This window comes from Eleutherodactylus coqui, chromosome 11, assembly GCF_035609145.1.
Source record: "Eleutherodactylus coqui strain aEleCoq1 chromosome 11, aEleCoq1.hap1, whole genome shotgun sequence".
NCBI classification, from domain to species: Eukaryota; Metazoa; Chordata; class Amphibia; order Anura; family Eleutherodactylidae; genus Eleutherodactylus; species Eleutherodactylus coqui.
This window is the reverse complement of record NC_089847.1, coordinates 94,717,596-94,734,016: the sequence shown is the minus strand read 5'-3', so window position 1 is coordinate 94,734,016 and position 16,421 is coordinate 94,717,596. Positions and strand designations below refer to the sequence as shown.

The window sequence follows — 16,421 nt, the reverse complement described above, 5'->3', positions numbered from 1 at the left end:
ACTTTTCACTTGCTATGGCTAATACCCCGTTCTTCCTGTTCTTTTATCTCCATAGGTATATGGAATGATGCTGTCATCCTTCCTTTATTTCTCTCTACCAAGAGGAAACATATGGGGAAGAAGAGGAGAATATAGCTTGAATGGTGGCTTGATATCATCCCCGGATGCCACAGTAGACACTCCACTTATTCAGTTGTTACCCTACCATTCTGCATAATGACCATTATATAAGTATGCTGTTTAGTAAGATCAAACCTAGGGTAGCCATAATGCTGAACACTATCCTACGAAAAGTAATTGGACCCCTGAGCAAGAATCTAAAGTAGTACTTATTTATTTAATACTTAATGGGGCTCCTTTGGCCCTAATGACATTGGATACCCTCCATGGTATACTTTCTACTAATGTCTTCTGCATTTCAGCTGGTATTTTCCCTCTACTCATCCAGCAAACGTCTGGCAAATTCTTTCGAAGAAGTTGGATGCTATTCATATTTTCTGACCCAACATTTCAATTCTTCCTAAAGATGTTCAGTAGGGTTCAGGTCGGGACTCTGTGCAGCAGGTCCAATCGTGGAACATCCATATCCTCAAACCTACATAAAACAGTGTTGAATTTATGACAAGGCACGTTGTCTTGTTGAAAGTATTGCTGACCATTCCCAGAGTATTACCACATTGTCAGCAGCACATTAGTGTCTAGAATGTCAGGGTACACATCCGTGTTCATGGTTCTTACCACTATAACCAACAGACCAAGGCCATGCCATGCAAAACATTCCCAGACCATAACAGAACATCCCTTGTACTTCATTTGTTGACACAACATACTCAGACAAAAGGTATCCCCAGGCTCCTCTACATCTAGGTACTGCTATCTGATTTGACGATAGAGTAGTCTGATTCGTTACTTCATAGAACATTCTTTCACTGCTCAACTGTTCAATGATGAAGCTCCCTGCATAATTGTAGATGGGCTAATGCATTGCACTTTGTGATACATGGTTTGTGTGCAGCTACATAACCCGTATATCCAATAGAGTGCAGTTCCCTTCACAAACTATGACTGACACCTCCAAGGGTCTGCATGTTATGTAGCATGATTTAGGACACATGACATGCTGATAGGACACGATCTATTCTCCTGGTAGGTTAGTGTATGTGGTCAGATGCATTCAATAGTGGAACCTGGAATTATCAGAAACTGGAGCTATACAGATAATGTGAATTCTTTTAGCATATGAACTTCTGGTGTGTCCTTTCTTGCCTTATTGTCTGTTTCAACATATCCCAAAATAAATGGTGCTAGATGACCAGCTTTGGAGAAAACTGTTTTGTGATAAAATTTCCAACAGTGATGCAAATTTTTATTTTCAAAGCTGGTCGTCTTTTGCCCCTTATCTTAGAATATATTGAAGCAGTCAAAAAGGTAAGAAAAGACACATCTACTAACTGAGCAAATGCAGAAATTTAGATGTTTAGAGGTGCTTTTTCCATTATCCACAACACTTTGGCATTGAGACTAATAAAAGGGATCTTCTCTACGACTTCTATACTACACAGCAGTCCCTCAAGTTACTGTAGATCAACTATGGCAAACTGAAAACATTGAAACTCCAGACCATAACTCTATGCAAAATTAATAATTGGTTCCAAAGACCCCAAAATATCAGGTCACATATAATTAGACTTGATGGTGCGACCAAAGACAATTAATACCAGGCTAAGAATGAGGTCTGAAAGGATGACAGACTTAATGTATATCTTAGGTCAAATATAGGAGACTAGAATGGACTACTTCAAAGAACTGTGATGGTGACAAAGTATTGCCTGAACTGCCCAAACTGGGTTGGCCACTCTAGCGAGCACATGCCCTGAAAAGGGCAACCCCACATCACGTCCATGTCCAACATGAACAAGTGACTAATTCCACTGAACTCCAATCGACAGAACTGTCATGACTTCAGAGATGTTTCTGTGTTGAATGGTTGAGAGAGTTATTAAAATGGATAATTACATTTTGAAAAAATTTCCTCCTATTCCATTGGTGTGCAACTGTTCTTAAAGGGGTTGTGTGGTTAAACAAAATATTTTTAAAGCCTGGGCAAGAGATTCAATAGAAAAAGGACGTGAACAATAATAGTGAAAAATAGAGGAGGAGGTGGAGCTATTTTGATGAGGGTCCAGATCAAAGAACAGTCCAGTGAGGTTTGCTATAGGTGCTTCCTTTTTTGGCAAAAAAAAAGGGTTATGTGCATAGTTAGAGATGCTGCCAATACAGTGACTGTGCAACCCATTAGGGATGGCCAGTGATACAATGTGTGGGTCAGGTAAGAACACTGATATGTTTGCGTGACCTTTTAGACACTTATGCACTTGTTTGTATTTTTAAAGGAGTATCTCTTTGATAAAAAAAAACTGCATAAACAGCATCCTGACCCCCTTCATATATGTCATGCGTGTAATGTCTTATGTAGATGCAATGTGCAGAAATTGTCTAGCCATTTGTTATGTGTGTTGCACAGCTGCAGCGAGTTAATGTCTACATGTAGCTGGGATATGTCTGTCAATATATCGATTTATGTCCTGTCACGTGGTATTATATATGTGAGTGCCTGAGAGCATGCTGGTGTGTTCCGTTCTGTTCTGTTCTGGTCTTGTCTTGGTCTTGAGTGGAGTGCCAGCCACATGGGGGTACCATCAACTCCCATGTGATGAATAATGGAGTAAGAGGAGCGGTTCTCTGAAGCCTGCTATGCCAGGGACCACTGAGAAGTAGCGAGAAAGAGAGAGAGAGTTAGCGACACCCCCGTGCAGAGATATTGTGTCTAGGGTGTATCTGTGGAGAGTCCATTCCTTCCCCCTTCCAGAAGAAGTCCTGGACAGATAACTAGGACTGTCAGGCCGGTGTAATCCTAAGTATATTCCCTTCCAGGAATGGTCTCGTACAAGTATCAAGAACTGTAGGGCCAGCATCATCTTGAGTTCCTCCCACACCTTCTTTCTCTGTGTTGCCTGCATCGGTGTATAATTGTGCTTTTGTAAAGTGTTCCAATTACCTACAGTAAAGTTTGACCAGGCCCTGACCGTTCCCAGGGACTGACGTATTTAACTAATATACAGTGTCTGGACTTGTCTTATTATCACTGAAACTTTATTCAAGTGAAAAGGGAATGATAGAGTCACGTGACAACCTACAGTTCAAATAAATGTTCATTTGCCATCCCTATCCTAGGGGTGTCCGGAAGATGCCTAGTGGTACTTGGGCCGAGGTCGCGTGTAGCCCTCTGGGAAGAAGACAGGTGAGCGCTGCCATGACCCATGACAGCTTTACCCTCCCACCTCCTCCGTGTAGGCCTCGTGTCCTGAGTGGACCCTCTGGATCTCCACAAACATATCAGTATTTTTTCCTGACCCACACACTAGTAAAAAGAAAGCATACTCACTTATCTTTGGCCCCTTGTGACCCAGCTGAGCAGACGACCACTGGAAGACAAGATGGTCACCGTCCCGAAATCCTGGCATCACAGCAGCACTCACTCAAGTGTTCTTGATGACATATCCTGATGACAGGTCATCAATAATTTACTTCTGGAAAACCCCTTTAAATGTTTTGATTAGTCAATGAAGTTAAATGTGTTGTCCAAGAGTGGTCACAGTATGTCGCTATCCTGTAGTTAATAAATGGGGTTGTTAAGCAGGTAATGTATGGAATGCAAGATGGCCTCTGTGGCCAGGCAGTATGTAGACTCTGTAAAGTACTGTTACGGGGACTCTGTTCAACAGCCTTTTTTGTGTCCATAAAGCTGGCAATACATTTTACATACATATTGGTCAAATCCTTCAATTGTGGCGAGACCGGATGATCATCTAGTGTGTATGCCAGCCTCCCGATTCTCCCCTGAAAGCAGATTTTGGGGAAAGAATGGGCAGTTGGATTTCAATTCGCCAGATTCTTTTATTCTCAGGGAGATAAGCCACCACCAGAAAAGTCTGATAGCAGCTTACTGCCCTCTCCCTTTTGAGAACAAATGCATCCTCTGCTGCATGTGTTTTAGTTGAAGTTAGAAGAGACAGTTGTTGACTAGATGCTCAGCTACCTAATGTGTATTGTTTGCCTAACACTCAGAGCTGGTAGTCTGTTATAATGGGATAGGTCCCTCAGAGAGTGGAGTTATGAGTTGCCCAAAGTGCACAATACACAGAAAAACAAATTCATGAACTGGAGTCTAAATACTAATAGGCTTGTTGCAAACCAGCAACTCGATTAATTATCTCTTATGCCACCAGTTAAGAACCAGTCTAATTTTGAACTTTAAAGGGGTATTTCCATCTCGACTTTAATGGCATATCCATAGATTATTTTGGTGCAGGTCCCAGAGGTGGGTCCCTTAACACATGGTGGTCAAGAATTGCGGAAACAGCATAGCTTAGTGAGTTACACAGTTTCCAAGGCTTCTGACTTACACAAATAGTGTATCCGCGCCATGCACAGCTGTTTCCATCATCCCAGCTACCTGATAGCCAGTAGTATTTCCATCGTAAACATATTTGCCTGAGACGGGAGCGTTCCTTTAAGGCCAAACCAAGGTCTTTGTTTTTACTTCCCATGTATTTTTTCAGTCTCAGTAGGTAGATGAGGTCTTTTTAGATAGAATTTTATCTACCTACAAATGTACTTACTGTTTATGTCAGATAACAAACAGTAAATGTAAAAACTATTTGGAAAAATATCTGTATTTTTATCCCAAACATAAATTTATTGTAGATTCTTACGGTTAGAACAACACCGTGTAGGAGTACTTTTTATTGTTGTGTATGGTCAATAAACTTTATATGTGTTTTCTGTTCATTCTATTGAGCCATAAGATTAGTTTATATGTAATTCAGATCTACAGTTTTTATTTCCCTTTTTTTAATATCATAGATGAAAAGTGTAGATTTAATGTCCTGCAACTTATACGTTTAAAAATGTGTGGCTTTCAGGTAAAAAAGAATAGTTGGACTCATGGTGTCCAACACCTTTAATATGCCAAGCAGTCCGGTGTTAGCAGAATGCATCATCAAAAAGTGACATTATCTTTATTGGGTTTTATTATAAATCTTCACCTAGTCCAGTTCTCACACTGGCCACTAGAGCAGTCACTATAGACTATACATTCCTGTTGTCTTTAGTTCACTTGTCAGCTTTGCTGTGTAGATTTGAACAGAATGGGAAGAGTCATCTCATCATTTGAGGCTGGGGGAATAGGTAATCACAGCTCTATTGTACAGCTGCCTGTACCTGTTTTATAAGGATGGAATAAAGGAGTGCTTTTACACCAAGACAAGTCTGCTGCGGATCTTCTTTATGTTTTGGCTGTGAGATACGAGGAGGTTGGTCCATTCTCGATTGGCTGTGCAGAGATTTCCTCCCCTGATTTGGGTGTACAATCCAGTGCTGCGGGTTTTATAGATTGCAACAGCTCTATTGTACTGCTCGAGATCTACATAAGCTAGGATGGTAGCTCTATACAGATAGATAAGGTTTTGTATGCATCTTTCTGGGATCTAGAGAGGAGCCTGTACTCCATCACGATAGTTTTATTCTATTTTCCATACATGACTATGGGGGCAGCCATTTGTCTGAGCTGCAGTTAACAAGGCTTTGCAGCAGACCTCATAGGCCATTCACACAATGGACAGTAGGGGGCTCTTTAACCTTTATGTGATGCTAGTGAGATGACTGCTGGAAAGTTTTCTCTACAGATCAGGAAGTGACACACTAGTATTAGACTTAGTGGTCGGAGTGAAAAATGCAGGATTTTAGGATTTTTAAAATATAGACCATGACATTGGGAATTAAAAAATAAATAATAAAAAATGTGTTTTAACATAAAATCTTCATTTATGCAATAGGTCACTTTCTGATGACACATTCCCTTTAAGGCCTCGGTCACACGGGCGATTTTCCGTGTGATCTGCGCATGCGATGTGCGATTTTATAAAACCATTGCTTTGCAATGGTCTCGGACACATGAGCGCTTTTTATGCGCTCGTCCGATAAATTATAGAACAGAAATCGCAGATCGCACCTATCTGCGATCTGCGATTCCTGTTCTCTTCTCTATATGCGCTCAATGGGGCCGGCGGCAGCAGCGCCGACCCCATTGAGAACATATAGAAGACAAATCCTTCTTCTCTGCCACAGCTGTAACAGCTGTGGCAGAAAAGAACGATGTTTGTCCATTGAATTCAATGGAGCTGGCAATACAGCCGGCTGCATTGAAAGCAATGGGCTGCCGGCGATCGCACGATGAATTTTCGGTAAGCGCTTAAAAATATAAGCCCTTCCCTGAAATTCATCCAGAAATGTGTAAAAAGTAAAATATACTCACCTTGTCCCGGCAGACTGAGTTCAGCTGCGGCCGACCGGCAGTTCTCCTGAACTGCTATGAGTAGTATTCAGCAGTCGGGGACTTAAAATCCCCGCCTGCTGAATGAGCTGCCACATTTCTGGATGAATTTCAGGGAAGGGCTTATATTGTTAAGCCCTTCCCGAAAATTCATCCCGCGCTCGCCGGCAGCCCATTGCTTTCAATGGAGCCGGCTGTATTGCCGGCTCCATTGAATTCAATGCGCTGGATAACGCTGCACTGCTCCGGCCCGTTTCAATTGAAACGCGGCTAGGAGCAGATTTTTCGGGCGATTATTTGGCCCCGTTCACGCGATTTGCGGATGCGCATCCGTCACGTGATCCGCAAATCGCGGGAAAAAACGCCCGTGTGACCGAGGCCTAAGGGTGCATTCACACGGGTGTATGCATATATCAGTCCATGAGTATGCAGCATATTCAAGGGCAGAAATTCCCGGAATAACTCAAACTCACCAAGACGCTCACTGCTGCACAGTCATTGGTACATTTATTATTAACAATATGACTACCAATTAACACGTGACTCTATCATTTTCCTGCAAAAGAACAATTATTAGCAAACAAACCAAAAGTTCTTATTCCTTTTGTTTTTCTTAGAAATGGCTCACATTCTGTACTGATGACTGTGCTGACTACAGTTATGTCCTTCTCTTTCTATCTGATGAGAACTCAATGCTGCTCTTCATCTTCTATCATCATCTTAAGATGCATGTCAGTTCCATTCACTTATTTGACATAGCTGACCGGTACCCTGATGTTATTCTCTCCGCCTGGTGTTTCTCATTCTCCTCCTACAATATGCAAAATACATTCCAATTAGACATAAATGACCCCTACTGTGATCCTCACCTCTCTTCTATATTTACGACAGTATCCCTGATATTTGCTGTTGAGGTCTTCTGCTCATATTCCTCTTTTCTTGGCTCCTCTCTGCATGGATCCCATTCTACATGGATCTTTTTGCCGACTAAGCGGATCTCCTGCAGGTCAGTCCTCACACGGAGTCTTTGATCTTTTTTACTCATCACTCGTAAGTCCATATGTTCGTCTACCTTTTTACCTTTTTATACATATCGTACAGTTGTCTCACTGTTTGCGACTGCAGCTGTGGTAGCGACCGGAGTATTAAACATGACACAACCGCAGCCCAGAATGTGACCAAAACATCAGACACGATGCTACTGCAGCTCCTGTAATGACCGGAGTATTAAACATGAGACTACGGCAGCCCAGAATGTGACCGAAGCATGAGACACGATGTGACAGCGGCTCTGGTAGCAACTAGAGTATTAAACATGACACAACTGTCGCCCAGAACGTGACCGAAACATCAGATGCGATGCGACTGCAGCTCCTGTAGTGACTGGAGTATTACACATGACACAAACGCAGCCCAGAACATGACCAAAGCATCAGACACGATGCTACTGCAGCTCTGGTAGTGACCGGAGTATTTAACATGAGCAGCCCAGAACGTGACCGAAGCATCAGACACGATGCGACTGCAGCTACGGTAGCGACCGGAGTATTAAACATGCGCAGCCCAGAACATGACCGAAGCATCAGACACAATGCGACAGCGGCTCCGGTAGCGACTGGAGTATTAAACATGACACGCCTGTCGCCCAGAACGTGACTGAAGCATCAGACACAATGCAACTACAGCTACGGTAGCGACCAGAGTATTAAACATCATATGACTGCAGCCCAGAATGTGACCGAAGCATCAGAAATGATGCTACTGCAGCTCTGGTAGTGGCCGGAGTACTAAACATGACACAACGCCTAGAATGTGACCGAAGCATCAGAAACTATGCTACTGCAGCTCTGGTAGTGACCGGAGTCTTAAACATGACACGACTCCAGCTATGGATGCGATATAAGCATCAGAAACAATGTGGCTACATTCCTGGTAGCTACCAAAGCATCAGACACGATACGACTTGCAGCTCCGGTAGCGAACAAACCATCAGACCCGATGTGACTGCAGCTGCTGGTAGTGACCGGAGCTGCAGTCCCATCATGTCTGATGCTTCAGTCACATTCTGGGTGGCAGTTGTGTTATGTTTAATACTCTGGTCGCTCTTAAAGCTGCAGTCGCATCGTGTCTGACGCTTTGATCACGTTCTGGGCTGTGCTTGTGTCATTTTTAATACTCCGGTCGCTACCGAAGCCGCAGTCGCATCATATCTGATGCTACGGTCACATTCTGGGCGTTGTGTCATGTTTAGTACTCCGGCCACTACCTGAGCTGCAGTCGCATCGTGTCTGATGCTTTGATCACATTCTGGGCTGCAGTCATATGATGTTTAATACTCCAGTCACTGCCAAAGCTGCAGTCGTGTCTGATGATACGGTCATGTTCTGGGGTGTGGTTGTGTCATGTGTAATACTCCGGTCACTACCGAAGCCGCGGTTGCATTGTTTGATGCTTCGGTCACGGTCTCGGCGGCGGTTGTGTGATGTTTAATACTCTGGTCACTACAGGAGCCGCAGTCGCATTGTGTCTGATGATTCAGTCACATTCTAGGCTGCAGTCATATGATGTTTAATACTCCAGTCACTGCCAAAGCTGCAGTTGCATCGTGTCTGATGCTTCGGTAACATTCTGGGCGTTGTGTGATGTTTAATACTCTGGTCACTACCAGAGCTGCAGTCCCATCGTGTCTGATACTACGGTCACGTTCTGGGGTGTGGTTGTGTCATGTGTAATACTCCAGTCACTACCGAAGCCGCAGTTGCATTGTTTGATGCTTCGGTCACGGTCTGGGCGGTGGTTGTGTGATGTTTAATACTCCGGTCACTACAGGAGCTGCAGTTGCATCATGTAGGATGCTTTGGTCACGTTCTGGGCTGTGGTAGTCTCATGTTTAATACTCCGGTCGCTACCAGAGCTGCAGTCGCATCGTGTCTGATGCTTTGGTCACACATTACAATGACTGATGCAGCTCCCCTATGCTCTAGTATGAGGACACGCCCCCTGCTTGGGGTTAACCAATCGATGCTGTGTGTAGGCCCTGTGCAGTGTACACAGCCGTATCCATGACAACCTCCATCTTATGTGGTGCACGTCATACAGGGCCTGAGGGGAGGCAGTTTAGTGGAGCTGGGCTATATAAGACTGAGCTCTCCTCAGTTATATCATACAGCAGGCTGCCCACCATGAGGGCTGTCCTAGCTGCCACTGACAGGCTGCCCACCATCAGAGCTGCCACTGACAGGCTGCCCACCCCCAGGGCTGTCCTCACTGCCACTGACAGGCTGCCCACCATCAGAGCTGTCTTCGCTGACACTGACAGGCTGCCCACCATAAGAGCTGTCCTCGCTGCCACTGACAGGCTGCCCACCATCAGAGCTGTCCTTGCTGCCACTGACAGGCTGCCCACCATAAGGGCTGTCCTCGCTGACACTGACAGGCTGCCCACCATAAGGGCTATCCTCGCTGCCACTGACAGGCTGCCCACCGTCAGAGCTGTCCTTGCTGCCACTGACAGGCTGCCCACCCCCAGGCCTGTCCTCAGTGCCACTGACAGGCTGCCCACCATCAGAACTGTCCTCACTGCCACTGACAGGCTGCCCACCATAAGGCTTGTCCTCCCTGCCACTGATAGGCTGGCCACCATAAGGGCTGTCCTCGCTGCCACTGACAGGCTGCCCACCCTCAGGGCTATCCTCGCTGCCAATGACAGACTGCCCGCTATAAGGGCTGTCCTCCCTGCCACTGACAGGCTGCCCACCATCAGAGGTGTCCTCGCTGCCACTTACAGCCTGCCCACCATAAGGGCTATCCTCGCTGCCACTGACAGACTGCCCGCTATAAGGGCTGTCCTCCCTGCCACTGACAGGCTGCACACCATCAGAGGTGTCCTCGCTACCAGAGCTGCAGTCGCATCGTGTCTAATGCTTTGGTCACATTCTGGGCTGTAGTTGTGTCATGTCTAATACTCCGGTCACTACCGGAGCTGCAGTCGCATCGTCTGTGATGCTTTGGTCACGTTCTGGGCTGCGGCTGTGACATGTTTAATACTCCGGTCACTACCGGAGCTGCAGTCGCATCGTGTCTGATGCTTTGGTCACACATTACAATGACTGATGCAGCTCCCCTATGCTATAGTATGAGGACACGCCCCCTGCTTGGGGTTAACCAATTGATGCTGTGTGTAGGCCCTGTGCAGTGTACACAGCCGTATCCATGACAACCTCCATCTTATGTGGTGCACGTCATACAGGGCCGGAGGGGAGGCAGTTTAGTGGAGCTGGGCTATATAAGACTGAGCTCTCCTCAGTTATATCATACAGCAGGCTGCCCACCATCAGGGCAGTCCTAGCTGCCACTGACAGGCTACCCACCGTCAGAGCTGCCACTGACAGGCTGCCCACCCCCAGGGCTGTCCTCACTGCCACTGACAGGCTGCCCACCATCAGAGCTGTCCTCGCTGACACTGACAGGCTGCCCACCATAAGGGCTGTCCTCGCTGCCACTGACAGGCTGCCCACCCCCAGGTCTGTCCTCAGTGCCACTGACAGGCTGCCCACCATCAGAACTGTCCTCGCTGCCACTGACAGGCTGCCCACAATAAGGCCTGTCCTCCCTGCCACTGATAGGCTGGTCACCATAAGGGCTGTCCTCACTGCCACTGACAGGCTGCCCACCCTCAGGGCTATCCTCGCTGCCAATGAGAGACTGCCCGCTATAGGGGCTGTCCTCCCTGCCACTGACAGGCTGCCCACCATCAGAGGTGTCCTCGCTGCCACTTACAGCCTGCCCACCATAAGGGCTGTCTTCGCTGCCACTGACGGACTGCCCGCTATAAGGGCTGTCCTCCCTGCCACTGACAGGCTGCCCACCATCAGAGCTGTCATTGCTGCCACTGACAGGCTGCCCACCATCAGAGCTGTCCTTGCTGCCACTGACAGGCTGCCCACCATAAGGGCTGTCCTCGCTGACACTGACAGGCTGCCCACCATAAGGGCTATCCTCGCTGCCACTGACAGGCTGCCCACCATCAGAGCTGTCCTCGCTGCCACTGACAGGCTGCCCACCATAAGGGCTATCCTCGCTGCCACCGACAGACTGCCCGCTATAAGGGCTGTCCTCCCTGCCACTGACAGGCTGCACACCATCAGAGTTGTCCTTGCTACCAGAGCTGCAGTCGCATTGTGTCTAATGCTTTGGTCCCATTCTGGGCAGTCGTTCCGTCATGTCTAATACCACGGTCACTACCGGAGCTGCAGTCTCATCGTGTCTGATGCTTCCTCACGTTCTGGGCTGTCATCTTGTCATGCTTAATACTCCAGTAGCTACCGGAGCTGCAGTTGCATCGTGTCTGATGCTTCATCAGTGCGTTCTGGGTGGCGGTTGTGTCATGTTTAATACTTCTGTCACTACCGGAGCTGCAGTCGTATCGTGTCTTATGCTTCAGTCACGTTTTGTGTGGCGGTTGTGTCATGTTTAATACTCCGGTCGCTACCGGAGCCGCAGTCGCATCGTGCCTGATGCTTTGGTCACATTCTGGGCATTGTGTGATGTTTAATACTCCGGTCACTACCAGAGCTGCAGTCCTATCGTGTCTGATGCTTTGGTCACGTTCTGGACTGCGGTTGTGTCCTGTGTAACACTCCGGTCACTACCGGATCTGCAGTCGCATCGTGTCTGATGCTCCGGTCACGTTCTGGGCTGCGCTTGTGTCATGTTTAATACTCCGGTCACTACCGGAGCTGCAGTCGCATCATGTCTGATGCTTTGGTCATGTTCTGGGCTGTGGCTGTGACATGTTTAATACTCCGGTCACTACTAGAGCTGCAGTTGCATTGTGTCTGATGCTTCGGTCATGTTCTGGGCTGCGGTTGTGTCATGTTTAATACTCCAGTAGCTACCGGAGCTGCAGTTGCATTGTTTGATGCTTCGGTCACGGTCTGGGCGGTGGTTGTGTGATGTTTAATACTCCGGTCACTACTAGAGCTGCAGTTGCATCATGTAGGATGCTTTGGTCACGTTCTGGGCTGCGGTTGTGTGATGTTTAATACTCCGGTCACTACAGGAGCTGCAGTTGCATCATGTAGGATGCTTTGGTCACGTTCTGGGCTGCGGTTGTGTGATGTTTAATACTCCGGTCACTACAGGAGCTGCAGTTGCATCATGTAGGATGCTTTGGTCACGTTCTGGGCTGTGGCTGTGTCATGTTTAATACTCCAGTCACTACCGGAGCTGCAGTCGCATCGTGTCCGATGCTTTGGTCACACATTACAATGACTGATGCAGCTCCCCTATGCTCTAGTATGAGGACACGCCCCCTGCTTGGGGTTAACCAATCGATGCTGTGTGTAGGCCCTGTGCAGTGTACACAGCCGTATCCATGACAACCTCCATCTTATGTGGTGCATGTCATACAGGGCCGGAGGGGAGGCAGTTTAGTGGAGCTGGGCTATATAAGACTGAGCTCTCCTCAGTTATATCATACAGCAGGCTGCCCACCATCAGGGCTGTCCTAGCTGCCACTGACAGGCTGCCCACCGTCAGAGCTGCCACTGACAGGCTGCCCACCCCCAGGGCTATCCTCACTGCCACTGACAGGCTGCCCACCATCAGAGCTGTCCTCGTTGACACTGACAGGCTGCCCACCATAAGGGCTGTCCTCGCTGCCACTGACAGGCTGCCCACCATCAGAGCTGTCCTTGCTGCCACTGACAGGCTGCCCACCATCAGAGCTGTCCTTGCTGCCACTGACAGGCTGCCCACCATAAGGGCTGTCCTCGCTGACACTGACAGGCTGCCCACCATAAGGGCTATCCTCGCTGACACTGACAGGCTGCCCACCGTCAGAGCTGTCCTCGCTGCCACTGACAGGCTGCCCACCCCCAGGCCTGTCCTCAGTGCCACTGACAGGCTGCCCACCATCAGAACTGTCCTCGCTGCCACTGACAGGCTGCCCACAATAAGGCCTGTCCTCCCTGCCACTGATAGGCTGGCCACCATAAGGGCTGTCCTCGCTGCCACTGACAGGCTGCCCACCCTCAGGGCTATCCTCGCTGCCAATGACAGACTGCCCGCTATAAGGGCTGTCCTCCCTGCCACTGACAGGCTGCCCACCATCAGAGGTGTCCTCGCTGCCACTTACAGCCTGCCCACCATAAGGGCTATCCTCGCTGCCACTGACAGACTGCCTGCTATAAGGGCTGTCCTCCCTGCCACTGACAGGCTGCACACCATCAGAGGTGTCCTCGCTACCAGAGCTGCAGTCGCATCGTGTCTAATGCTTTGGTCACATTCTGGGCTGTGGTTGTGTCATGTCTAATACTCCGGTCACTACCGGAGCTGCAGTCGCAACGCGTGTGCTGCTTTGGTCACGTTCTGGGCTGTGACATGTTTAATACTCCGGTCACTACCGGAGCTGCAGTGGCATTGTGTGTGATGCTTTGGTAACGTTCTGGGCTGTGGCTGTGACATGTTTAATACTCCGGTCACTACCGGAGCTGCAGTCGCATCGTGTCTGATGCTTTGGTCACACATTACAATGACTGATGCAGCTCCCCTATGCTCTAGTATGAGGACACGCCCCCTGCTTGGGGTTAACCAATCGATGCTGTGTGTAGGCCCTGTGCAGTGTACACAGCCGTATCCATGACAACCTCCATCTTATGTGGTGCACGTCATACAGGGCCTGAGGGGAGGCAGTTTAGTGGAGCTGGGCTATATAAGACTGAGCTCTCCTCAGTTATATCATACAGCAGGCTGCCCACCCCCAGGGCTGTCCTCACTGCCACTGACAGGCTGCCCACCATCAGAGCTGTCCTCGCAGACACTGACAGGCTGCCCACCATAAGGGCTGTCCGCGCTGACACTGACAGGCTGCCCACCATCAGAGCTGTCCTTGCTGCCACTGACAGGCTGCCCACCATAAGGGCTGTCCTCGCTGACACTGACAGGCTGCCCACCATAAGGGCTATCCTCGCTGCCACTGACAGGCTGCCCACCATCAGGGCTATCCTCGCTGCCACCGACAGACTGCCCGCTATAAGGGCTGTCCTCCCTGCCACTGACAGGCTGCACACCATCAGAGGTGTCCTCGCTACCAGAGCTGCAGTCGCATTGTGTCTAATGCTTTGGTCCCATTCTGGGCAGTCGTTCCGTCATGTCTAATACCACGGTCACTACCGGAGCTGCAGTCTCATTGTGTCTGATGCTTCCTCACGTTCTGGGCTGTCATCTTGTCATGCTTAATACTCCAGTAGCTACCGAAGCTGCAGTTGCATCATGTCTGATGCTTCATCAGTGCGTTCTGGGTGGCGGTTGTGTCATGTTTAATACTCCTGTCACTACCGGAGCTGCAGTCATATCGTGTCTTATGCTTCAGTCACGTTTCGTGTGGCGGTTGTGTCATGTTTAATACTCCGGTCGCTACCGGAGCCGCAGTCGCATCGTGCCTGATGCTTTGGTCACATTCTGGGCATTGTGTGAAGTTTAATACTCCGGTCACTACCAGAGCTGCAGTCCTATCGTGTCTGATGCTTTGGTCACGTTCTGGGCTGCGGTTGTGTCCTGTGGAAAACTCCGGTCACTACCGGATCTGCAGTCGCATCGTGTCCGATGCTCCGGTCACGTTCTGGGCTGCGCTTGTGTCACGTTTAATACTCCGGTCACTACCGGAGCTGCAGTCGCATCATGTCTGATGCTTTGGTCATGTTCTGGGCTGTGGCTGTGACATGTTTAATACTTTGGTCACTACTAGAGCTGCAGTCGCATTGTGTCTAATGCTTTGGTCCCATTCTGGGCAGTCGTTCCGTCATGTCTAATACCACGGTCACTACCGGAGCTGCAGTCTCATTGTGTCTGATGCTTCCTCACGTTCTGGGCTGTCATCTTGTCATGCTTAATACTCCAGTAGCTACCGGAGCTGCAGTTGCATCATGTCTGATGCTTCATCAGTGCGTTCTGGGTGGCGGTTGTGTCATGTTTAATACTCCGGTCACTACCGGAGCTGCAGTCGCATCATGTCTGATGCTTTGGCCATGTTCTGGGCTGTGGCTGTGACATGTTTAATACTTTGGTCACTACTAGAGCTGCAGTCGCATTGTGTCTGATGCTTCGGTCATGTTCTGGGCTGCGGTTGTGTCATGTTTAATACTCCAGTCACTACCGGAGCCGCAGTTGCATTGTTTGATGCTTCGGTCACGGTCTGGGCGGTGGTTGGGTGATGTTTAATACTCCGGTCACTACAGGAGCTGCAGTTGCATCATGTAGGATGCTTTGGTCACGTTCTGGGCTGTGGTAGTCTCATGTTTAATACTCCGGTCACTACCGGAGCTGCAGTCGCATCGTGTCTGATGCTTTGGTCACACATTACAATGACTGATGCAGCTCCCCTATGCTCTAGTATGAGGACACGCCCCCTGCTTGGGGTTAACCAATCGATGCTGTGTGTAGGCCCTGTGCAGTGTACACAGCCGTATCCATGACAACCTCCATCTTATGTGGTGCACGTCATACAGGGCCTGAGGGGAGGCAGTTTAGTGGAGCTGGGCTATATAAGACTGAGCTCTCCTCAGTTATATCATACAGCAGGCTGCCCACCATCAGGGCTGTCCTAGCTGCCACTGACAGGCTGCCCACCGTCAGAGCTGCCACTGACAGGCTGCCCACCCCCAGGGCTGTCCTCACTGCCACTGACAGGCTGCCCACCATCAGAGCTGTCCTCGCTGAAACTGACAGGCTGCCCACCATAAGGGCTGTCCTCGCTGCCACTGACAGGCTGCCCACCATCAGGGCTGTCCTAGCTGCCACTGACAGGCTGCCCACCATCAGAGCTGTCCTTGTTGCCATTGACAGGCTGCCCAACAACAGAGCTGTCCTTGCTGCCACTGACAGGCTGCCCACCATCAGAGCTGTCCTCACTGCCACCGACAGGCTGCCCATCATCAGAGCTGTCCTCGCTGCCACTGACAGGCTGCCCACCATCAGAGCTGTCCTTCTTGCTCCTTATCATGATCTCCACAATCGCTAATAAAAC

General features: G+C 48.9%; 1 protein-coding gene across 1 annotated transcript in view; it reads left to right on the top strand.

The window, feature by feature from the left end:
* The window catches only part of LOC136582214 (tetraspanin-32-like), a 48,442-nt gene extending 43,113 nt beyond the window's left edge, over positions 1–5,329 (top strand). Inside the window, exon 8 of the mRNA XM_066583077.1 lies at positions 56–5,329. Within this exon, the coding sequence (XP_066439174.1) occupies positions 56–217 (162 nt within the window). The 3' untranslated portion in view covers positions 218–5,329. The remainder of the gene's footprint in view (positions 1–55) is intronic.
* The last annotated feature ends 11,092 nt before the right edge of the window (positions 5,330–16,421 follow it).